Source organism: Hoplias malabaricus, unplaced genomic scaffold (genome assembly GCF_029633855.1).
Source record: "Hoplias malabaricus isolate fHopMal1 unplaced genomic scaffold, fHopMal1.hap1 scaffold_228, whole genome shotgun sequence".
Lineage (NCBI taxonomy): Eukaryota > Metazoa > Chordata > Actinopteri > Characiformes > Erythrinidae > Hoplias > Hoplias malabaricus.
In genome coordinates this window covers 28563-53806 of record NW_027100938.1, presented here as the reverse complement: position 1 = coordinate 53806, position 25244 = coordinate 28563, and the positions used below count along the sequence as shown (strand labels likewise).

The 25244-nt window shown below is 45.4% G+C and overlaps 2 protein-coding genes across 2 annotated transcripts; both read right to left on the bottom strand.

The window, feature by feature from the left end:
- Positions 1-2074: 2074 nt before the first annotated feature.
- LOC136682411 (leucine rich adaptor protein 1-like) lies at positions 2075-15903 on the bottom strand. Its single transcript, XM_066658881.1, has 2 exons — positions 15490-15903; positions 2075-5043 (listed from the first exon to the last, which is right to left on the bottom strand). The coding sequence occupies exons 1-2, from the start codon at positions 15709-15711 to the stop codon at positions 4657-4659; spliced, it is 609 nt and encodes a 202-aa protein (XP_066514978.1). The 5' UTR covers positions 15712-15903; the 3' UTR covers positions 2075-4656.
- Positions 15904-18112: 2209 nt separating this feature from the next.
- On the bottom strand, positions 18113-23870 carry LOC136682410 (5,6-dihydroxyindole-2-carboxylic acid oxidase-like). Its single transcript, XM_066658880.1, has 7 exons — positions 23516-23870; positions 22438-22760; positions 20735-20939; positions 20365-20532; positions 18982-19158; positions 18696-18842; positions 18113-18315 (listed from the first exon to the last, which is right to left on the bottom strand). Exons 1-7 carry the CDS (start codon positions 23868-23870, stop codon positions 18113-18115), a joined length of 1578 nt encoding a protein of 525 aa, XP_066514977.1.
- Positions 23871-25244: the final 1374 nt, after the last annotated feature.

The window sequence follows — 25244 nt, the reverse complement described above, 5'->3', positions numbered from 1 at the left end:
ACTCACTCGCACACCTACGGACACTTTTGAGTCGCCAATCCACCTACCAACGTGTGTTTTTGGACTGTGGGAGGAAACCGGAGCACCCGGAGGAAACCCACGCAGACACAGGGAGAACACACCACACTCCCCACAGACAGTCACCCGGAGGAAACCCACGCGAACACAGAGAGAACACACCACACTCCTCACAGACAGTCACCCGGAGGAAACCCACGCGAACACAGAGAGAACACACCACACTCCTCACAGACAGTCACCCGGAGGAAACCCACACAGACACAGGGAGAACACACCACACTCCTCACAGACAGTCACCCGGAGCGGGAATCAAACCCCTGGAGATGTGCGACTGCGACACCCACCTGCTGCGCCACCATGCCGCACGCTTCAGGAATGAATTTTGTCCAGAAAATTGTCTATTTTCTGGACAAATCAAACAAGAGTGATTTCTCCTATTGGTTGGACTTCAGGAGCTGAACTGAAGACCATAGTGGTGATATATAGTGGTCAGAGCCTTATTGCATTGTTCAACGTGGGCTTCATTGGTCTAGTCCCCATTTTGTTGGACACTTACGGCTAGAACTGAAGACCTGATATCTAATCAATACTCTACTAACTACATTGTAATATAATGATAGACTTAACTAGTGAGACTGTTCATTTCTATCAGCGGTTTGACCAGAGGATGAAGGTTCCCCCTTGGCTCCTCTTAGGGTTTCCCCCTCCAGCCTCGAGGGAGCTTCTCCTTGTCACTGTAATGACGTGTATATGACAGCGTACGATGGCAAACAACACTGGTGCCTTACAGGAAAGAGAGAGAAAGTGAAAAATAACACTAGCCTCTATATGTCCCACTGCTGTTTGCCTGCAGACTCAATTAAACACTGATTCACAAACAGGCCTGTCGTAGCAGGAGAGCAGCTGAATTAATGTGGAAATTAAAACACAGCGCATAACAAGCATTCCTGTCCTTTTTGACTATGTGTGGTGTTTGTCTTTCTGCTTCGCACCATTACTGACTCTGACCGTATAACACACACCATTACATCTGCACTATTCATGGAAAACACTTTTAAAAGAGGCAATTACAGTAGATCCTCTGAGAATTGCAAAAAAAGAGCCTGCCATATCGCTCAGAATCATCTGGCCCTGGCACTGTTATTTATTTGTACAATAGTGGGTAGAGTCATTCATTTAATAGCAGCCACAATGGCACTAAGTTCTATCAGAGCTGGCTAATGGCTTGAAGCTGCGTTCAAGATGCACGAGGAGGCAAATACTTTCCACCGTCTGTTTAAATGATCCTCAAAGAGAAATCTAAAGAGAGGAGGCATATGGTTCAGCAATTTAACCAGAGTTCTCCAACTCAGAACCACCAGACGTCTACAGTGTAGTGTTTTCTTTCCAACATGGTTCAGTTCACCAACTTAAGGAACAGATGAAGACTAATGTAGCGAACGATTATAGCAGCCACATCCATATTCTATATATATATATAAATATATAAATAGTCGTTGTGTTGTGCAACAAAAGCAAGCACCATTTATTTTTAAAATCACTGTATTTTCCTTTTAGGCAAATTTTTCTTTCTTTCTAAGCTTAAGTTGATCGTTATCTTTTCCTTTCAGATTTCTGCATCCAAAGTCTGTGTGTGTGTGTGTGTGTGTGTACATCTGAGCTCATGATACCATCATTAAACACAAGCTCTGCAACCCAGATCTTCAGCACCTAACCATGTAACTCCCTCACACACTCAATCACATTTAACAACGTGCTCTACCAGAGGCACTGTTTAGCGCTTCGCATCAATGGTTAATGTAGTAATCTCAAACAAACTCAAAATTAGAAACCACAGGCTACCACAAAACTAACTGCTGGGGTAGAAGCTGTCGTTTCCTTTAAGCTACGTGAGCCTGGTACGTTCTGTGCAAAAACTAAAGATGAAAACTCAACACACTCTGTCTGTTTTGTCTCGATTATTTCAATGAAATCACACAAGGACACAGTTGAGAGACGAGGCAGTTTAAGAACAGAACACAATATATTAAAGCATTTTCACAAAAAGAAAAACAAACAAAAAGACAATATTGCAATAAATTAGGAAAAACCAAACGGGATATAATGCAGTATAAAAGGAACATTACACACAACAGACTCACACACAGTTCAGATTCACTGCAAAAAAAACTAACCTTAAGACTGCTGTAGTGTCTTTAGTGAGTTTGAGATAAAGCCAAACAATAAAAACACAGTTAGAGTATCAAAAAGTGGACAAACAAGTCTCAGATTTGTTGAAACAGTGTTCCCAGTGAACAATTAGCCGTTGATTCAACGTTGAAATAACGTAATGACTGTCGTCTAATCAACGTTCTCTTAAGGTTGAAAATGAAAGTTGAAAAGACGTCCAAACACAGACATTGAAAAGACGACTATTAGACATATTTTGGACGTCCATTGACGTTATTAATTGGTCCCGAAATAAATTACTTGTTTAAAACGCGTTTTGGACGTCCGCTGACGTTATCGATTGGTCACCACTTAACTAACTTATTAAGATGGATTTTGGACGTCCATTGACGTTTAAAATATGTCCTTAACGGACAGACTACTTTTAGACCTATTTTGAACGTCCAGGGACGTTCCTTGTTTACTGGGTTAGCACTTCCATCAGGAATACCACAAACTGGGGGGGTCATTTCTTTGAAAGCGGCAAAGTGGAATTTATTATTATTATTATTATTTATATTAAAAAAAACAGAAAACATTTCCATTTCATGACGTTAGCCTGTAACTGTTCGGCTGTTTGGCATGAGCAGAAATTGCACTTGAAATACCACAGTTCTACAAAACCTCACTGACCAAGAAACACGATTTAATGACCATAACTTTATTTGTTTCCACATTAGACAGATGTTAAAGGGAGTTTCAGGCCAAAGCCAATGCCCTTGTTAACCGTAGCTTTGAGCTTTCTGCCGTCTTTTTCCATGTTTGAGATAACTACACTCTCCATTGTAATTATATTGGTTTAAAGAGGTACAGCTCACAGCCTTCCATCTGCATCCACCACCTAAAAACACACACCTTCAAGATACATCATCAGAAGGCTGGGTTCTATTTTCAAACCAGAAAGTCTCACTCTGAGGCTAATGCTGCCGAACGTGGGGCATGAGTAGACATGTTTGTAGTAAATGTTGCAATGGTTCAATAATAGAATGCCTCTTTAATCTTGCTGGGTATTTTCTGAATGTTATATGAATTCATTCATTAGTTTATTAATGTTCTGTTTCTGTTTCAGGGTTCTGTTGGGTCAGGATCCTATTTGGAACCACTGGCCACATTGCAAGAACTCACTCTGGACAGGAAGCCAGATCCTCACCACAGGGCATGACTCAATCGCCCAGTCTCTCACACTCTCACATCTGTATACAATTTCACAAATTCACTCACGGTCGTTCATACACTCACACCGCGGACACCACCAACAGCCAGTGGACCAACGGACTCTGGGAAGAAAGCGGAGCGCCCAGAGGAAACCCACCAAACTCTAAATGATTTAATAGTCAGTGCCTTGCCAGTGGGTGTTACACGTTTAAATAAAATAAAATAAAAATCACAATTTAAAGCTATTTTTAAAGCTACTTCATTTACAATTCATGGTAATTGAAATTCTGTTTTTACTGAAGAAATATCCCATGGTCCACTAGGACAGACACTGTGTAGTCTCTTTAGTCTCTTAGATGCTGCTGACAACAGATATATTCCTGTGGCTGATGAATGGAAAAAAAGCTATAGATTAATTAAAGAAAATGAAATAAGACATGAAGGTTTTACAACATTTCTGTAAAGCATTTTTAAAAGAGTGCACAACACGTTAGCTCTTCCCTGGAGACATGTACATGTCAAATCGTCCTGCTTCTGTAGGAATGATGATGGGTTAGAGTCTGTTGTGGCAGAACATATGTATGGCGCGGAGCACTGGAGCTTTGATTAACACGACTTTGGCTTTAGAGGCTTGGGGTCAGTCAATCACAAGCTGCTGACCTTGAACAGAATCACAGTGACATTAACATATCAGCAGCAGCAGCAGCAAATGCTAACGTTAGCAACAGCAAATGTTAGCGGCTAAATTAGTCCGCTACTCCTTCCCTCTGCTTTTGCTACTGAAGGAACCTTTACAGTCATCTGCAAAAGTGTGCCACTCTGGTAGAAAACTGTTTTGTTGTTTTAGAAAGAAGAAACCAAGCTAACACACGTTCTACAGTGAACACACGTAAAATGTCGCTTGTTTAGAATTGATAGCAAACACTACGTAATGTTCTACCTTAGAATTACAGTGAATAATTGTGATGCTGAGCTGTAACAGGGAGAACTGAGCCTCTGTTGTTGTTACGCCAGGTTGTTGTTATTCTGTAAATGATGTAATATACATTTTAAGGTATGATAGATAGAAATTGTGCTTTAAAATTAGCAGATAGTAGCATATTTTAATGTTCTCTCGCATACGTTAACTTGTTTCCAATTGGAAAATCATCAAAACATGGAATTTCACCAGGAATGCTTAAACCTTTGCATAAATCCTGCCTCCTTTCATCCTGTGGTCTTTCGAGTTTAAACTGGAAGTGGCCTAAAGTTCACTGCCCACGTTATGAAGCATTATCCGAAACAGTAGTATTCGTCCGAGTCCACTCTGGGCCGGAGCGGAGATTTACTAAACGTGTCATTCTCAATGATTGGCCGGTCGCTGAAGCTTCCTGAGAGCTCTGTGGGAGACGGATGATCGTCCAGCTCATCCCCGAGAGTGTCCAGATAGCTGCCCACTGAAATTCCGTCCAGTTCGTCCACCCGGTCCTGAAGGCTGGAGAGGCTGCCTTGCTGGGAGGCGTCCTGACTGTCCGTCAGACTGTACAAGCTGCCGTTCAAGCTGCTCTCCCGGCTGGCCACGCCCCCTCGCTCCTCCATCACCCAGCGGATGGACTCGATGCCCTCGTTGATTGACAGGAGCTGCTGCATCAGCTTCACGTCGATGGCGCGGAGATGAGCCTGCGGGTGGGAACAATGTAAATGATTTTAGTTCACAGTATGCGTTCATTTGCTAGAATTTAATACAGATAAACATTATTTTCATACAATCTATAAACAAAGACTAAACTATTGATGTCACAAAAACCAACACATTTATATATGAACCCATAATCCACCTACAATAGTTCCGACCCTCTCCTTCATGGTGAAGTTAGAAAAAGGGTTTCCACTCAATAGAGAGGGCCTAGTGCAGGCATTCAGAGGTCATTTGCATGTATCCGTTTTAAAGGCACAGTACACAAAAAACCTGTACTATGACATTGACCAAAAACGTTTAGACGATGTTCTTTTAAAATGTATTATAACACTTTACGAGAGCGTAAGTGATTGTAGTGTCTTTATCTGAACTCAGGCACTGTTTGTATCTGTGAAACTGGGATCCAGGCCCAGATCCTCAAAAGTCCTGGAGCTACACTTTGCCTTTAATGAGATGTGCGCTGTTTGTCATTGGTATCGGGACAAGACGGATCAGAACAAACAGAGCAAAGACCCAACACGTCAGCTTTAAAAGTACGGGAACAGCTCAGCTGTGACATTAGGACACAAATGGGATGCAAAATACAGCCGAGACGATGCCAAGCAAAACAGCTTGGGGCATGAAAACTCTCTGTATGTACAAGAATATTTGCACATGCAAAATATATGAACGTACAAAACACAGAGTGTATATATTCACACAGTATTTAACACTGACTTTCTACTGATACACCGTATAAAAGCCAGCTATTGCACTTGAGACTAAGGTCACCATGCTCAATGCCAAGTGTCTGTTAGAGGGATCCTAATCCCACCAGCTTTGGGTTGTGGTGGAGAAGCAGGACCATGTTTTCTGGAGTGATGGAGCTTCATTCAACACAGTATACGTGGCTGAATGCCATCTAATCGCCACAAAATCTTGCGAAACCCCTTCCTAGGAGAGAATATGAATATGTTACTTGAGCAAGGAGAGATTAACCATGGGTTAATACCATTCTAAGGAGGTTTTACCTTAGATGGCCAATGCTAACCGTAGGCTAGAGGAGAGTATAAAGCCACCCAGCCTTGGACTGTGGAGCAGTGGAACTATGTTCTTTGGAGTGATGCAGCTTTGTCTACTACCTTTGGGATGAGGTGGAGTGAACTTCGTGATCCAAATCCAAACAGGACTTCAGCCCCGGACCTCACTAATGTTCACAGGGCTAAACAGCCATCAAATCTTGACGGAAATGTGTAAAGACTTAATGTAAATGTTGAGTAAGTCGTTTCAGGACAAATGTTGGATGAGCCACTGTTGGTCACGAATTGTACATTTTTATCATTAAGTTTGTGACATGCTACATATATCTCCAAACTGGTTTCTCTCCTGTGACCCCGTATCACGAGGACACCCGTCTCCATGATTTATTTAACGACCTGTACATGTGCGGACGTGATTGGACATGGTACCGATGGTGGACCAATAGCAGGTCACAGTGTGGCTTTCCCATGTCCTAATAATTTTAGCATCTTTAACAGATGCTGGGGAAGTGCTGTGTTAGTGCTTGACCTGTTCAGGCTTCACTGCTCTTCTGAAGGAGTGTATCCTTAAGCTTCTTTTGTCCTTTGTAAAAGAGCGAAGGGGCAATCACAGGTCAGCACATAAAACCTCTCAGTGCCCCTCACACACACTCATACAAAGACACACCCATAAAGTCTTAGACTCTGACAGATAACGGCTATATCTCTATATAACTGCTTCTTTGTTTACATCGTATCCCAGCCTCACAACAAACAACTTTTCAAGTGACTTCACTGTCGCTGACAAGGTCCCAGTGTCGGAATAAAGTCACGTGAGCCATGCTAGAGTCGCAGTGCGCTCCTGTCTTCCCGATTATTAGGTGTGAGGTGGTCATGAATGTTGTTTTAACAGCAAACACACACAGTCAGAAACGGCAGGGGTACATGAACCAAGCATAGCCTTTTTCTAAAATAAATAAAATAAAAGAAAGAAAAGCTCAGAGGGGAAAACAACACAGAGACTTCACACTGAAGGGAAACGAGGTCAAAGAAGGAGAGTTAATGAGTCCAGGATCAAGTGCAGGTGGTGCCAGGGTGGGGTCAGAGCAGGCCTGAACCATGTCAGTGGTGGGATGGTCCAAGTCCACACTCCTCAGAGGGGAGACACTGTGACCGTTTGTAAGCAGACGAGAACACAATGTAATTTTAGTGTAATCATTTAGCAGTGTGCTGGTTTAATATAAGTGGCTTAGTGCACTGTGAGATGTATAGTATCCCATGCCCACACACACACACAGCTGGGCTTTAACACAAAAGCTCATAGAGAGAGAGAGACACTGATAATGCTGCCACTGTTTGCATTGTGACTGCATCCTGTCTTTACCCTCACACTGACTTTACCCCACAGCCACAGAGGAATTCATCAGAGATCAAGCACACAGATAGTACATGCACGTGTGTGTGTGTGTGTGTGTGTTCAATCCCGCTCCAGGCGACTGTCTGTGAGGAGTTTGGTGTGTTCTCCCCATGTCCACGTGGGTTTCCTCCGGTTTCCGATTGGTGACTCAAAAAGTGTCTGTAGGTGTGAGTGTGTGAGTGAATGTGTCGCCCTGTGAAGGACTGGCGCCCCCTCCAGGGTGTGTCCCCGCCTTGCACCCAGTGATTCCAGGTAGACTTCGGACCCACCGTGACTCTGAATTGGATAAGGGTTACAGACAATGAATGAATGAATGAATGAATGAATATTATATACACTTTTCCCTTAGAACATATCTGGGAGCATAGGTTTAGCAGCCATTTTATAGGAATCAAGAAAACAACACGGAGACCTCCACCATCCATACCATATCTGTTCACTTCTGCACGTGCACAGGTCGTTAAATAAATCACAGAGGTACGTGTCCTCGTGATACGGGTGTCAGTAAAGAGACAAGGTTAGAAATACATACAGTATGTTACAGTAAACATGTACACGACAAGTAGATTTACCCATGTCTGTGAGGATATGATGGCAGTTTATTTATGGCCTGGTTGTGAGGTACTGAGGTACTCATTAGTTCTGGATCATGAACTCCAACTTATCCCAAGTGTATCCGACAGAGCTCCATCATTCCATAGAACACACTCCCACTGCTCCACAGCCCAAGGCTGGATGGTTTTACACTCCTCTAGCTCATGTTCAGCATTGACCATCTAACGTAAAGCCTTCGTAGAAGAGGCTTTTACAGCATTTGCTGCTGCAAAACAGGACAAAGATGAAAAGTTTGGTGTGTGGATGTCCACAATCTTGGCCGTACAGTGTATGTGTGCACACAATTAGAATCAGTGTGCCATAAAAACCTCTGCAGAACAATAGCAGCTGTTTAACTTCAGAGCCAAGCCCCGTGGTGGGGTCAGAGGACAAACCCCTGATTGGATTAAAGATTAAACTGAGTGTGGAAGCACTCTGGAGCTTCAGCTCACATCGCCTTCGGACACGGTCACTCACTGAGACGAGAGGAAACAATGACTAACAGAAAAATACTGCAGGGGACAAAGCACGAGGACTGGGTCTGAACAGGTTTAACACTTGATTTGTCATTTTATGGTAACGGTTGGCTATTATTAAAAATGACAAAACGTTAGCATTAATACGCTACATTCACGATCGCTAACAAAGAAACCACCTTCTTTAAAATCGACTAAAACCAACTCACATGTAAACTCCCTAAGAACAGAGCAAATCGATGCATGTACGTTGGCAGCACTTTTTACTGGAGCAGAGATCAATAAATTGTTCTCACTCGCCATTTTCAAACTATCCACTTATCCAATTTAGGGTCGCGGGGGGTCCAGAGCCTACCTGGAATCATTGGGCGCAAGGCGGGAACACATCCTGGAGGGGGCGCCAGTCCTTCACAGGGCAACACAGACACACACACACACATTCACTCACACCTATGGACACTTTCGAGTCACCAATCCACCTACAACGTGTGTTTTTGGACTGTGGGAGGAAACCGGAGCACCCGGAGGAAACCCACGCGGACACAGGGAAAACACACCACACTCCTCACAGACAGTCACCCGGAGCGGGAATCGAACCCACAACCTCCAGGCACCTGGAACTGTGTGACTGCGACACTACCTGCTGCGCCACCGTGCCGCCCCATTTTCAAACTACTTTATTTGTATTTTTTATTGAATAAAAGGATAATGGTGCGGCACGGTGGTGCAGCAGGTAGTGTCACAGTCACACAGCTCCAGGGACCTGGAGGTTGTGGGTTCAATTCCCACTCCGGGTGACTGTCTGTGAGGAGTGTGGTGTGTTCTCCCTGTGTCTGCGTGGGTTTCCTCCGGGTGACTGTCTGTGAGGAGTGTGGTGTGTTCTCTCTGTGTCTGCGTGGGTTTCCTCTCGGTGATTGTCTGTGAGGAGTGTGGTGTGTTCTCTCTGTGTCTGCGTGGGTTTCCTCCGGGTGACTGTCTGTGACGAGTGTGGTGTGTTCTCCCTGTGTCTGCGTGGGTTTCCTCCGGGTGACTGTCTGTGAGGAGTGTGGTGTGTTCTCCCTGTGTCTGTGTGGGTTTCCTCCGGGTGACTGTCTGTGAGGAGTGTGGTGTGTTCTCTCTGTGTCTGCGTGGGTTTCCTCCGGGTGACTGTCTGTGAGGAGTGTGGTGTGTTCTCCCTGTGTCTGTGTGGGTTTCCTCCGGGTGACTGTCTGTGAGGAGTGTGGTGTGTTCTCCCTGTGTCTGTGTGGGTTTCCTCCGGGTGACTGTCTGTGAGGAGTGTGGTGTGTTCTCCCTGTGTCCATGTGGGTTTCATCCGGGTGCTCCAGTTTCCTCCCACAGTCCAAAAACACACGTTGGTAGGTGGATTGGAGACTCAAAAGTGTCCCTAGGTGTGAGTTTGTGTGAGTGTGTGTGTGTTGCCCTGTGAAGGACTGGTGCCCCCTCCAGGGTGTATTCCCGCCTTGCGCCCAATGATTCCAGGTAGGCTCTGGACCCACCGCGACCCTGAACTGGATAAGGGTTACAGATAATGAATGAATGAATGAATACTATGCAACAGCTACTTTAAAATGACGCGAGTGGGAGAATGTTTGAATTCTATATTACATTTATGCGTTATACAAACCGGCTTCAGAAATCATTTTTACAATTCTTTTCCTTCAGTAAAGATACTGCCTTTCACTTCATCTACAACTAGTAATAACTGTGTCAGGGCTGTATGTTTTATTCAAGGTTCATCTCAAACACATTCTGTGGATAACTCTCTACAGAACCATTCTGTTTAGAGAGATGGGAGTGAGGAACCTTTCTGAAGTCTATAGAGAAGTTACATTACTTTAAATTACAGGTTTCAGTTAAAGGTTTTCCTAAAGCTACAAAAACAAAAAAGGACATCGAGGCCAAACAAATGAGCAGTTTTTATTTTCAAGAGTGTAGCCCAAAGTGTTTGTGCATGTGTTGGCTTCCTGTGTTACCTCTGTCCTTTAACAACTGACCTGAGACCTGACCTCTCGACCTTTACTGCTATCATTCACAATTAACAGACAGGATGAGCAGACAGGCCCAGGGCCAGCTGCTGGGATCTTAGACACACACACACACACACACACACACACACACACACACACACACACACACAGCAAATGAAATGGAGCATCTAATGTTCTGTTCTCCCATTTCCCCGAGCCATGACCAGAGATCACACACACACACCGCCCCAGTAACATCACACACAACAGCCCAGCTGTTTACTCTGATATAAAACGATCTGATCTGAGCATCTGACACCAAATACACTGCAGCATCAAAATGTAGCCACAACAAAGATGATAGATAGTGATGCGTTGATCAAATGTGTTGAATATTTTCCAAATTTATCAGGGTAATGTCATAACAGATGATGCAGAATTTACTGTGATATATATTCCTTCACAGGGCAACACACACACTCACACCTACGGAAACTTTAGAGTCACCAATCCACCTACTAATGTGTGTTTTTTGGACTGTGGGAGGAAACCCACGTGGACACGTGGATAACACACCACACTCCTCACAGACAGTCACCCGGAGGAAACCCAAGCAGACACAGAGAGAACATTCCTCACAGACAGTCACCCAGAGGAAACCCACGCAGACACAGGGAGAACACACCACACTCCTCACAGACAGTCACCCGGAGGAAACCCACGCAGACACAGGGAGAACACACCACACTCCTCACAGACAGTCACCCGGAGGAAACCCACGCAGACACAGAGAGAACACACCACACTCCTCACAGACAGTCACCCGGAGCAAACACACGCAGACACAGGGAGAACACACCACACTCCTCACAGACAGTCACCCGGAGGAAACCCTCGCAGACACAGAGAGAACACACCACACTCCTCACAGACAGTCACCCGGAGGAAACCCACGCGGACACAGGGAGAACACTCCTCACAGACAGTCAGCCGGAGGAAACCCATGCAGACACAGAGAGAACACACCACACTCCTCACAGACAGTCACCCGGAGGAAACCCACGCGGACACAGGGAGAACACACCACACTCCTCACAGACAGTCACCCGGAGGAAACCCATGCAGACACAGGGACAACACACCACACTCCTCACAGACAGTCAGCAGGAGGAAACCCATGCAGACACAGAGAGAACACACCACACTCCTCACAGACAGTCACCCGGAGGAAACCCACGCGGACACAGGGAGAACACACAACACTCCTCACAGACAGTCACCCGGAGCAGGAATCGAACCCACAACCTCCAGGTTCAAATTGTCTTATCATCCCTAATACAGATTGTATTGCGAAAAGTACTGTTATTTTGCCTAAAAATAATTGTGATCCTTCACTGTTAGTTTTAGTGTATGCTAAAATAAATAATTACAAACTTAACATATAGTTTATAGCTGACTTTAAAATACCTTGGGAAGTTATTGCCTCTAAAAATGACAGCATTAGGATCATACACACACTACTGCGGCAGCAGGGACGTTAACGCAAATAATGCAAATAATGTTACTATGCATACGTCTTATCATCAGTTTTACCGAAACTGATCCATCCTCTCTTGTTACACTAAGGGGTAATAAAGGCTGGTCTAGCTGCTCCTGTGAGGCAGATATAATGCAGAAAGGGCAGCTTTGGTCCTCGTCCCTGTTTTCACACCCTGAAAGCCTGACCATCTGCTGCGGCTCTAATGACGCTCCCTCGGCCTGTAAGCCTCAGACTGGGGGCTTACTACCAACATGTCTCATATGTGTCAGCCAAGTGTCTTGCCCTGTTTTAAATATATACATTCATTCGCTCATTCATTGTCTGTGAGCGCTTATCCAATTCAGGTTTGCGGCGGTGGGTGCGGAGCGTTTACCGGAATCACTGGGTGCAAGGCAGGGACACACCCTGGAGGGGGCGCCAGTCCTTCCCAGGGCGACACACACACTCACACATTCCGAATATATACAGTAAAAATGTAAGTAAAATATTTCTAAATTTATATGTTATTTAAAGTAATTTAAGACCATTTCTATTGCTCCGTTTATGAACAAATGGTATCACTGATGTGTGGTGTGTTCTCCCTGTGTCTGCGTAGGTTTCCTCCGGGTGACTGTCTGTGAGGAGTGTGGTGTGTTCTCTCTGTGTCTGCGTGGGTTTCCTCCGGGTGACTGTCTGTGAGGAGTGTGGTGTGTTCTCCCTGTGTCTGCGTGGGTTTCCTCCAGGTGACTGTCTGTGAGGAGTGTGGTGTGTTCTCCTTGTGTCTGCATGGGCTTCCTCCGGGTGACTGTCTGTGAGGAGTGTGGTGTGTTCTCCCTGTGTCTGCGTGGGTTTCCTCCGGGTGACTGTCTGTGAGGAGTGTGATGTGTTCTCCCTGTGTCTGCATGGGCTTCCTCCGGGTGACTGTCTGTGAGGAGTGTGGTGTGTTCTCCCTGTGTCTGCGTGTGTTTCCTCCGGGTGACTGTCTGTGAGGAGTGACTGTCTGTGAGGAGTGTGGTGTGTTCTCCCTGTGTCTGCGTGGGTTTCCCCCGGGTGCTCTGGTTTCCTTCCACGCTCCAAAAACACACGTTGGTAGGTGGATTGGCGACTCAAAAGTGTCCGTAGGTGTGAGTGTGTGTGTTGCTGTGTGAAGGACTAGCATCCCCTCCAGGGTGTGTTCCTGCCTTGCACCCAGTGATTTTGGGTAGGCTCCGGACCCACCATGACCCTGAACTTACAGACAATGAATGAATAAATTATATATATATTATTATTACGGTATATATATATATATATACATATTATTGTTTTTATTCTCATTGAAAAACTACTCCCAGTTCAAGCCAACAGCCTGACACAGTTTCTATAGGCAAGACACAAGTATGAAATCTTTCCCTCCAGCTCTGTGAAACAACACAGCGCACTGGACAATGTGTGAACGTCCAGACGGAGTGTCAATGATGTGTGAACAGCTTTAAGATCACCTGCAAATGTGTGTTTTCTCTGGTGATGAATAGGCCATTAAAAAGTCGAGTTTCTGAGTAGAACACAATTCTCAGTCCTGTCCATACATTCACAAAGCCCCTTTTAGCACCAGAGCCTCCAGGTTTAAAAACAGACTGTGGGTTTTGTGGTTAGAAAAGGGAGTGTTTGGGGATGACGTTTGTTTCCACTGTAGATTTTCAGGATTATTAGAAAAGCAGATGCTAAATGTATAGGAACCAGCCGCTTCTCAGCACTCTCCAGATGTAATTGTCGGATTCCGGACCCACTGCGAGCGGAGCCTGATGTTATCAGACGGTCAATTTTCGACAGACTGTTGGTGACAACCGCACTGGACAATCTCTGCAGAATCTCAGGTCACATAGCTCCGAGCTCAGGGCGTTTAATCACCAGCAAAGCTATTCACAGACCTGAAGCGAGTTTGAATCTGTCTGAGGAAAACTGGACAGATTTTAAAAGGGGATGCCCTTACGTAAGGTATGTTGACGTAAACTCTAACACTAGACTCAAGCTAAATATAGGCACTGAAGCAAGCAACAGGTTGCAGCCGTGTTTTGTGGTTTACCTGCTCAAACACACCTGCTGCAAGACGTCACTTCTGTGCCATTACAACTTTGACTGCCATTAATTATAACCTTTTCCATAAGCTAAGGTCAGGGCCCGTATCCCCTGAGGGAGAACAGATCGTTAACGTTTGGACTCGAGGCTTAAACACCGAATGCATTGACAGACGAATTCCCAAACTGCACGTAATTAAGTGAAATTTCCCCACTTACAACTTGCCGAATAACGTAGAATAAGATTAAACCTGCAGTTCTTGGGAATTGAAAAACTGCAGGTGCTCAAGCTGCAAAGTAAAATCTTGCTCTATCCAAGGTTTGATAAACGCTTGAGTAGCTTTCAGCAACCATCAAACTGTTCTAGACTGGAGCACTCTAGGACCACACAGACACTGTCCTGATCTAGGTGAGGGACACTTGTAAAGACCACAGGCAGAGGTTGTTCAACGCGGGGCCAGCACGGCTGGATATGTACCGGGTCAAGCACCATCTAGCTCATGTCATCGGGTCTTTCCTAAATTTAGTAAACATTAGCGCAGATAAAAAAAAGAAACACCTGATTCAAGTCTTCTCCAACTTCAGTAACCATTAAAGCTGGTAATTCACCACCCTGTGCTGTACACGAGGAACCCAGGACCACAGCAGGACTGCCCTAAAGTGCCCTATGCTGTAAATACATGCTTAATACCCATGTGCTTTTCTTCCACCTTCATAGTAATTCACCTGCTCCAACCCAACTGACTCAGTTCCCTGGTTTTACGAAGTGGTAAAGCAGGTAAATGCCAAACCAATCCAAATCTACAGCAGGGTTTTAAAGAAGTTGCTCAACAGTCTGTCGTTCACCAGGTCAGGAACCCCCAGCCCAGGTCGTGAGCTCTTTCCCAAGTTTAGTAAACATCCGAACAGTTAGATCATCAAACTGTGCAGGACTGGAGCCCTCCAGGACCCCGGTTTTGTTCTACTGACCATCCAAGTGGGACATATCTCCAAAACTGTAACGTTCTGGAAGGAGAAACCATCCTAAGATTTTATTTTCGATCATTTCTACTCATCCATTCATCACACAACGTGAAGAACATCTCAAATCATGTAATACATTAAACTCTAATGAAGTGGAGACCTTCGTGATCCTGATCTAGGACTAAAAAAATGTGGCTTCAGTTTTCTTGAGGGTCTTTGTAAACGCAGCATGCTTTTGAGAAGCTATTCTTCACACTTCACTGAGCTGCTCTCAGACTCAATTTTAGAAAGAGTTAAAGCAGGTAAACCACCAAACTGGAGACCACCAAACAACACCTCCACATCTCTAACCAAGAAAACATGTAAAGTCTGCATGGGCTCCTGAAGGCCTCCTTCTGAGACGTATAGAAGATTCTCTAAAGTCTGAAACCCTCACCATCTCCTGCTTGAGGAACATCATCTTGCTCTCCAGGCGCCTGAGCTCCTGGCTGCCTCCGGGGGAGTTCTGGAGTTTTTTGGCCGGATTCGGGAGCTTGGACTCGGGTTTCCCTCGGAGATCCAGATCCGCGATGGAGCGAACCAAACTCTGAGGAACTTTCCTGCCCAGCTTCATCTCGATCTCCTTAAAGTCCGGCAAGGGGCTCTCCTCCTCCTGCATGCCTCCGCGAGCCTCGACAACCTTAACAGCCTCAGGTATCCGAATGCTCCGCGAGGGGACGTGACTCTGCCCCGGTTTTAGGGTTAATCTTCTCTGCAGGATCTCTGTCGGCTGTTGGAGATGTTCGGGTTCAGCGTGCACTACTGAAGTGACAGAAAAACAGAGAGAGAGAGTTTAGAGCTTGCGCACTAATCTATTTACCCACGACGCTTGCGAGAGCTGTATGTTGTCTAGCCCCACCCATATTCTATCAAGCCCCGCCCCCAAATCGCTTAAATCTATCCATTAAATCTAATATAATTTAATCAAATAAACATTTAAATTATTGTTATTGGAAACAACGAGCAGTATATAACTAGTAATACACCAGGAGATATTGTAATTTGTATTAAATATTAAGTTCAAACAGATCTCACTGCTAAATACCAACGCGTCTGATATGATTTACGTGCGCGGTGCGACATCTAGTGGTCATTAGAGCGTCACACACCCGGTCTCCAGTATCATTCACTCTATAGCCCTAAGTATGTGCATATATTTCTCTAGTTAAAAGTACTAGTAGATCATTTCCTGCAGCAACGGCTTCTACCCTTCTGAAATGTGTTTACACTAGACGCTGGGACATTGTTGCGAGGATCTGATGACGTTCAGCCACATAAATATTATGCTGTAGATGGGGACAGAATCTGTATTGGTACTTTTAATAACAAGAGAAGTATATAAAAATATATACGGTGGTGCAGCAGGTAGTGTTGCAGTCACACAGCTCCAGGGGCGTGGGTTTCCTCCAGGTGACTGTCTGTGAGGAGTGTGGTGTGTTCTCTCTGTGTCTGTGTGGGTTTCCTCCGGGTGACTGTCTGTGAGGAGTGTGGTGTGTTCTCCCTGTGTCTGCGTGTGTTTCCTCCAGGTGACTGTCTGTGAGGAGTGTGGTGTGTTCTCCCTGTGTCTGCGTGGGTTTCCTCCGGGTGACTGTCTGTGAGGAGTGTGGTGTGTTCTCCCTGTGTCTGCGTGGGTTTCCTCCGGGTGACTGTCTGTGAGGAGTGTGGTGTGTTCTCCCTGTGTCTGCGTGTGTTTCCTCCGGGTGACTGTCTGTGAGGAGTGTGGTGTGTTCTCCCTGTGTTTGCGTGGGTTTCCTCCGGGTGACTGTCTGTGAGGAGTGTGGTGTGTTCTCCCTGTGTCTGTGTGGGTTTCCTCCGGGTGACTGTCTGTGAGGAGTGTGGTGTGTTCTCCCTGTGTCTGCGTGGGTTTCCTCCGGGTGACTGTCTGTGAGGAGTGTGGTGTGTTCTCTCTGTGTCTGCGTGGGTTTCCTCCAGGTGACTGTCTGTGAGGAGTTGGTGTGTCCACGTGGGTTTCTTCCAGGTGCTCCGGTTTCCTCCAACAGTTCAAAAACACAGGTATGAGTGTGTGAGTAAATGTGTGAGTATGTGTGTTGCCCTGTGAAGGACTGGCGCTCAATGATTCCAGGTAGGCTCTGGACCCACCGCGACCCTGAACTGGATAAGGGTCACAGATAAGGAATGAATGAATGAACATATTGGGATATACATGGAGGTTCTTAAGTGACACATCAATTTCACTCTCAAACAGCACGACCAAGACTACACACTTCCACTGCTCCACAGTCTCATGCCTTTTATGAGAGTTATTCAAGCGCTAAGCACTTGTTTATTTCTCCCACATTTGTTCCTACCAGGACTTTTTAAAATAGTTGGAGTCACACGGGAGAGACTCGGAGTGGGGCTGCGGCTCCTTCACATCGAGAGGAGCCAGTTGAGGTGGTTCGGGCGTCTGGTCCGGACGCCTTCCTGGTGAGGTGTCCAACGGGGAGGAGACCCTGGGGAAGACCCAGAACACGCTGGAGAGACTACATGTCTCGAGTGGCCTGGGAACGGCTGCGACCCGGACCCGGATAAGCGGTGGAAAATGGATGGATAGATGGATGGATGGAAGTCACTAGTGTGAGTGGTGTCAAACTTTTAGACATGTCATACACTTCTGAGACTGCAAGCACATTCATACGACACAATACAGTATTTTATTATGGTCACAGAATTAGTCTACAGAGCTTTAATTCCATGGAAAACAGTTAAATATGCACCAGTTACAAATTTCCTTTCACACAATTTACACAGAACAATTTCTGAAGCCGTGTTAGCACCTAAACACCGTGAGTCATTTGAAACATAAATGTAGGACTAAGTGGAACTATGCTTTATTTTTATGTTAGGAGCCGTGCCCAGACTTTGGCTACGTTATGGCTTGAGGCACGTCTCCGTTACAATTACCAACACAATACAAAACGTTCAAGGGTGGGCCTCGTTCTCTAGATAGTGGGTAGGAGGCTCTCTAAGTAGAAACGGTACAAAATGATGTGAGACACAGCGTAGGGTCTGAGGCAGCGTTAGACCACGGACTGGGTCTTATCGTGCCTGTCGTGGTCATCGTAGCGCTGATACTGCTCCCCAAGCAGTGGCTGCCTTCCGTCCATCTTATACGACGTCCTGGAGCGGACAGCACACGTGGTGATGGCGAAGATGACCGCCACGACGATGAGGGCCGCTACCACGCCGATGGTGATGATCTCAGTCAGAGTGATGGGGCGAGCTGAAGGAGGAAACAGAGATTATAAACGCGTCGGTACGTGTTAAAATATGCTGAACGTCTGGCTGAATTTGTGACTTTTCCAAAGACACCATTGAATTAAACACAGATAAGAATTAGTGACCAATATATAGCATCAACCGCTTTAAAGGGAAACACAGATTTACTCAGGAATTTAGAAATTCATCAGTATTGGGCTCAGAAGGGGTTCTTTGACACATCAATATTGGAAGCACTTTTGGTGCTCTACTGAATAACTTTAGTCATTAAAGAGCTACTTAGTACCACTTTAAAGCAGCTATCTGTGGATACATCATTGTGCACCCCTGCTCTCTAAGCAGAGTGAAAACTGACCTCAAGAATAAACATGCTCTGATACGTACCGGGCCAGTCGGCCTCGTAGGAGTAGCCCAGGTTTTCGGGAGCTGTGACGAACATCTCAGCGTTGGTGATGGGAGGCCAGAACGGGACCATGTTGTATTCCCTGTTGTGGCCAATGGGAGTGTTCTCCAGAGGATATATAGCAGCCTCTGGAATCATATGATGTTATTTATGACCGTTAAGCCATACATGAGTGTTACACAGTGCTATAGTTAATACACAGTTCTTAATATACAGCCTGTTATAAGTGTCTCGTGTCTCCTGTGTGTGTGTGTGTGGGTGTTTTACCTGGGTGTCTCCGGAGCCACTCGTCGAAGATGGCATCTGTGAAGGTGTGCAGGAGGACGAAGATGGGGTCATTAGGTGACAGATGTGTTGTCCCCCCTGTCCCGTTCAAGAACAGGTGAGCCAGGTTGTGCAGACTCCTGACCACCGGGTCATACGTCCCCTCTGGGGCGCTGTAACCTAGAAACAACAGCACACACCATATTGATATTAGTATCTACAGTACATTAGATCATGTATTTCATTACCGTGTCTGCATGGGTTTCCTCTGGGTGACTGTCTGTGAGGAGTGTGGTGTGTTCTCCCTGTGTCTGTGTGGGTTTCCTCCGGGTGACTGTCTGTGAGGAGTGTGGTGTGTTCTCCCTGTGTCTGCATGGGTTTCCTCTGGGTGACTGTCTGTGAGGAGTGTGGTGTGTTCTGCCTGTGTCTGCGTGGGTTTCCTCCGGGTGACTGTCTGTGAGAAGTGTGGTGTGTTCTCTCTGTGTCTGCGTGGGTTTCCTCCGGGTGACTGTCTGTGAGGAGTGTGGTGTGTTCTCCCTGTGTCCGCTTGGGTTTCCTCCGGGTGACTGTCTGTGAGGAGTGTGGTGTGTTCTCTCTGTGTCTGCGTGGGTTTCCTCCGGGTGACTGTCTGTGAGGAGTGTGGTGTGTTCTCTCTGTGTCTGTGTGGGTTTCCTCCGGGTGACTGTCTGTGAGGAGTGTGGTGTGTTCTCTCTGTGTTTGCGTGGGTTTCCTCCGGGTGCTCCAGTTTCCTCCCACGCTCCAAAAACACATGTTGGTAGGTGGATTGGAGACTCAAAAGTGTCCATAGGTGTGAGTGTGTGTCGCCCTGTGAAGGACTGGCGCCCCATCCAGGGTGTATTCCTGCTTTGCGCCGGACCCACTGTAACCCTGACTTGGATTAGGGGTACAGATAATGAATGAATATGTATCAGCATTGGTGTGTTTGTAAATAAAATATCAGATTAGTCGCCAGTCGCCTTCAACCTTAAATGTCCTTACGAGTGTATGCCTGATTAATGCTGATTGTAACTGAAAGACAGTCTTGTAGTTTATCCATCACTGGGGACTAAATGCAGTTCCAGCTGTGAGCAGCAGAGGGTGACAATTATTCTAACAGTGTAACAGTCCGGACAAGAACACTTCAGAGCAGAACTGGAGAAGTGGAGCTTGATACAGTCTTAATACGTCAGTTAAAACAAGACAGTTTTGTGTGTCATGACAATAACATAACCTGATATAACCTGAGATTTTGAGAAAGCAAGTGGCAATATGGAGTATAAAAACATAAATAAAATTTTAGGAGTGTGTATCTCTCTCTCTCTCTCTCTCTCTCTCTCTCTCTCTCTCTCTCTCTCTCTCTTTGTATGTGTGTGTGTGTTTCCTCACCCTCGATGGTGTTCCTGAAGCTCTCTGAGGAGGTGGAGTAGAAAGGTGGAGTGTCGAAAGTTGCCACCTCCAAACAGGCTGTTATATCCTGAGGCTCTGGAAGTCTCTGCACCATCGGACGAGCCACATTCCCAGAGGGATTCCTCCTTATAGGACTGGTCTCAGTACCTTATACAGAGGTAGAGGGGGAGCGAGAGAGCGAGAGAGAGAGAGAGAGAGAGAGTGAGAGAGAGAGAGAGAGTTGATTAGAAAGTGATGCGAGACTAATGCGATAATGAGAGTGATGTTGTGGGAGTGAAATATGGTGATGTCATGTGACGTTATTTGATGCCTTGTGATGATACTGTGATTACGATGGAGGTGTACTGACTGTTGCAGATGGTTCCCAGGGTGTCGTAGTCCTCCACACCCTCACACACCACGCGCCACTGGGCGAAGATGGAGTTGGAGCTGATGCTGTTCATGTCGAAGTTGCTGCGAGCTCCCATCAGATCGTCCGTGCAGATATCACACACGTTTCCTCCGATAGCAAAGTTCCAGTACGGCAGAGCGAAGCGCGGGTCTCCCAGCATGTCCTTAACACACCACCGACATTAACTCTTTTACTGTCTGTAATGCATCCTAAAAGATCTTTAGGCCCAGTGATTTTTCTTCAGATAAAGAAGCAGCTGTTATACTGACACCTTGTGGCCTGGTTGTGTTAGAGACCCTTTACGAAAGCTATTGTAAACATGGCATTGACTTCAAAATGCAGTGTTAAATTCAATTACACACAATTAAAAAAGAACATTTGATGTTAATCCTTCCCAGAAAAGCAGAAGCTTTTACAGCAGTGAAGAGAGAACAAACTCTTTATGCAGAAAGCTGCGGTTCCCTCTGTAAGGAGTGTGTTGTGTTTAATGGCATGGACTAATCCTATTTGTAATGCTAAGAGAATAAATCACATTCAGAGGAGTATCAGCCTCAACAACAGAGTCTTTGTTTCAGAGAGAGTTCACTTAATTACAGGCTGAATCTCATTCTCTACAGTCTATTTGCTGATTATGATAGACAAACATTAGCCTTCCCACTATATCTCATATCTCAGGCAATTTTAAATCGATATCCACCTGCTTATCTCTGTAGTTCCTACTTAAATACCTAGTTCCTTGTTAATTTCTTTGTAGGCTCCTTAATATTTCTATAATTCCACATTAATATATCTGTGGTTCCACCTTAATGTCTCAGTAACTTCTCCCTAATATCTCTGTAGTTCCACCTTAATATCATTGTAGTTCCACATTAATATCTCTGTCATTCCACATTAATATCACTGTAGTTCCACTTGAATATCTCTGTAGTTCCACCTTAATGTCTCTGTAGATCTACCTTAATATCTCTGTAGTTCCACATTAATATCACTGTAGTTCCACATTAATATCTCTGTAGTTCCACCTTAATATCTCTGTAGTTCCACCTTAATATCTCTGTAGATCCACCTTAATATCTCTGTAGTTCCACATGAATATCTCTGTAGTTCCACCTTAATATCTCTGTCATTCCACCTTAACATCTCTGTAGTTCCACCTTAATATCTCAGTAGTTCCACCTTAATATCTCTGTCATTCCACCTTAATATCTCTGTAGTTCCACCTTAATATCTCTGTAGTTCCAACTTAATATCTCTGTAGATCCACCTTAATATCTCTGTAGTTCCACATTAATATCTCTGTAGTTCCACCTTAATATCTCTGTAGATCCACCTTAATATCTCTGTAGTTCCACCTTAATATCTCTGTCATTCTACCTTAATATCTCTGTAGTTCCACCTTAATATCTCTGTAGATCCACATTAATATCTCTGTAGTTCCACCTTAATATCTCTGTAGTTCCACCTTAGTATATTTAGCTCCACATTAAAACCTATGTACTGTCTTAATATCTCTGTAGATTCTCCTTAACGCTTCTGTAGTTTCTCATGGATAACAACAAGACTTCAGTCTCTCCTGCTGCTCAGATCCAGAAGGTCACCATGAAGTCTCCAGATCCAGCAATGAGCAAACAACTGAGCAGTAGACCGCTCTTATTTCTCACCTGCATGTCTCTCTCCAGCTGAAGCAGGTGGAAGCGGTGCCAGGTGACAAACCCAGGGCCTTCGTGAGAGAAATCAACTCCTCCAAAACTGGGCTGACCACCCCCCAGGAAGGTCTTGCTGACCGAGTAGTAGTGAGACCACACAAAGTAGTTGTAGATGGTGATGTTCTCAAACTGTGTGGTGGCTCCATCAGGACTGAAGATCTCTGAAAAGCGGCGTGTGGCGATAACGATGTCGGGGTGAACTGTGCGCTTGGCCTGATCCAGAGCGTCGACAAAGCGCTGCTTCTCACTCGTGCTCATAGTCATTACATTCCTCCTGACTGGGAGAGAGAGAGAGAGAGAGAGAGAGAGAGAGAGAGAGAGAGAGAGAGAGAGAGAGAGAGAGAGAGGTGGGCTGGTTACAGTATGATGAAGCTGGATAATGATGAATAATGATAGGTTTCTTCATGCGTGAAACTAAATTAAATTTCAGGATTTCAGGGGTCAGTTCCCTTTTCTCCTCATTTCTCACTGTCATAAGACAACTCCTGTTTTACACCGGCTGCTCTTTACGTTATGTAAATACTTCATGATGAATGGACTGACAGCAATTGAGCAAAGCCAACTTTTCCAGTGTTTACTGGAGTCACTTTCACAGACATTAAATCCCCGAGCTAATATTTACAAAAGCTCATAAGCTATTTTAGAAACACTTGTTATTTTCAGGTTAAAGGACAAACTAATTAAAGCCTTCACATTTAAGAAAATAAGATGAGCTTGTTTATCTTTTAGAGAGGGGAGCGTTTCTTACAACAGCAACAATGCAATTCCCAGTACATTCTGGCTTTGAAACAAACCTGAATAAATGACCACAATGAATAAAACCACGCCTTAGGGGCACATTTATTCAAGGCACCCCTTTTGAAATCAGAGCTGAGTGAATGTTATATCACATTTTATATCTCATTTCCTTTGTTAAACTCAGGCAAATTTATTCCCAGAAGAGGAATTATGTCATAGGAATTCAATAGAATTAAATACGCAGCTATATATACGTCTATGAGTTTCAGATGATAAACGTATAAGTTTCCCTCACCCACAGGTACAGGCTGGTCACAGTTGGGCCCGGTGAAGCCGTGTTTGCACTTGCCGCAGTCGTGTCCGGAGAAGTTGCCGGTGCACTGGCAGGTCCGGTTGAAGAACCTGATTGGCCAGCGCTCGCGGTCATCCCTGCCGTCGTGAGGATACTGCGGCCCATGAGGCCGTGAGTCCACTCTGACCGACACGCACTGACCCCTCCTCAAACTCACACCACACGGGTCGGCAGCCCGGCCGAAAGGAGACGGACAGCACTCACCGCTCCTGAGCCCTTCCGGAGTCACACAGACCCTGGGGAACTGGGCTCGGACGATAGCGACCCACAGCAGAACCAAGATTCCGTACGTCCACATTGTCGCAGCTCGAAACTCACTGGTGGAAACTCACTGATGTCTACAGTTGAAGGTATCGCTCCTTGAGTCTCTGGATTCTTAAAACTACACCCAACTACAAGCCTTCCCCAAACTCCTCTCCATCCCAGACCCACTCCTGCGTCACTGTGATTGGCCGAGCGAAAGCCAAATGAGCACGCTGGAGTTTAAATAGGGGATTAGCGCGTGACCGGCTGGAGCTCTGATCCCCGCATGATCATGTCACATTTCCTCCTGGAAGAGAGCGGGGGGTTAGAAGGGGTCACGCACCGGCTCAGCCCCAGGCTCATGCTCTACTACAGCAGCAGGAGCAAAAACACAGAGTAACTCTGCTTTACAGCGGATACGTACAACGTATGAGAAACTTCCACTACACAGGCCCCAGGGCCGAAGCAGCATAAGCACACACTGTAGCCTTGTGTTTTTAGCCACTGTTTCTGCTGCACTGTGTCTCATCACGATTCGCAAATGTAATATGGTACATGTTGCATTGTTTGCTCTTAAAGGACAGTCCAGAAACATACATTAGTACGTGGATTGGCCACAGGTGTGTGTGTGGTGCCCCATGCAGGGTGTGTTTCTGCCTTTCAGAAATCTGTGTAAGTATTAAAACTCACCCAACGCTCAAGGTCACTGCTGCTGCTGTAGAGCGCACTATAAACCCCCCGCCTAGTGTTTTAGTGCTTCATAAACTGCTAATAAAACACACTGGCAAAACGGAGTGCTGTTACACTCTTTATTAGCACTCAGGGAACGTCTCTTGTGCAATCAAATGACTTGGCAGGTACCCTTTCATAACCAATGCTTACACTTACGATGAACTGCTGAGTGCAGGATACGAGGGGTTAACTTGAAATGATATTATTAACCCACCCAAATATTCAACCCAAGCTGGAGGGTGCAAGAAAACTGCAATCTGAGAGAAGCTGATCCAGGCTAAATGTGCCCCACAGCGCTCAATCATGTGCCCCCACACACACCCGCTGTCACAGGGCCACTGCACACTTGGTCTCTCTCTATCTACCGCTATCTCTTTTATGGTTTGCCCATTTTAATAATTCAATAGTGGATTCTCAATTGATGATGTATACATATATAATCATAAGCCAAGGAAAGAGGAAAATGGACAGGAGGAATCTGCGACCACTGTAGCCCACTCTCTAATGGACACCCTTTGTTTTACTGATGTAATGTTATGTAAAATGTATCCACAATATGTTAAAAATTACTCCAGCATTACTCTGTTATGGACGCAAATCTGTCTCATCAGACTTTGAAACTTTACCACCTTTGAATTTTTTTTGCATTGAAATTATGAACACGTTTTCACTGTTATTATTCATCCATCCATCCATA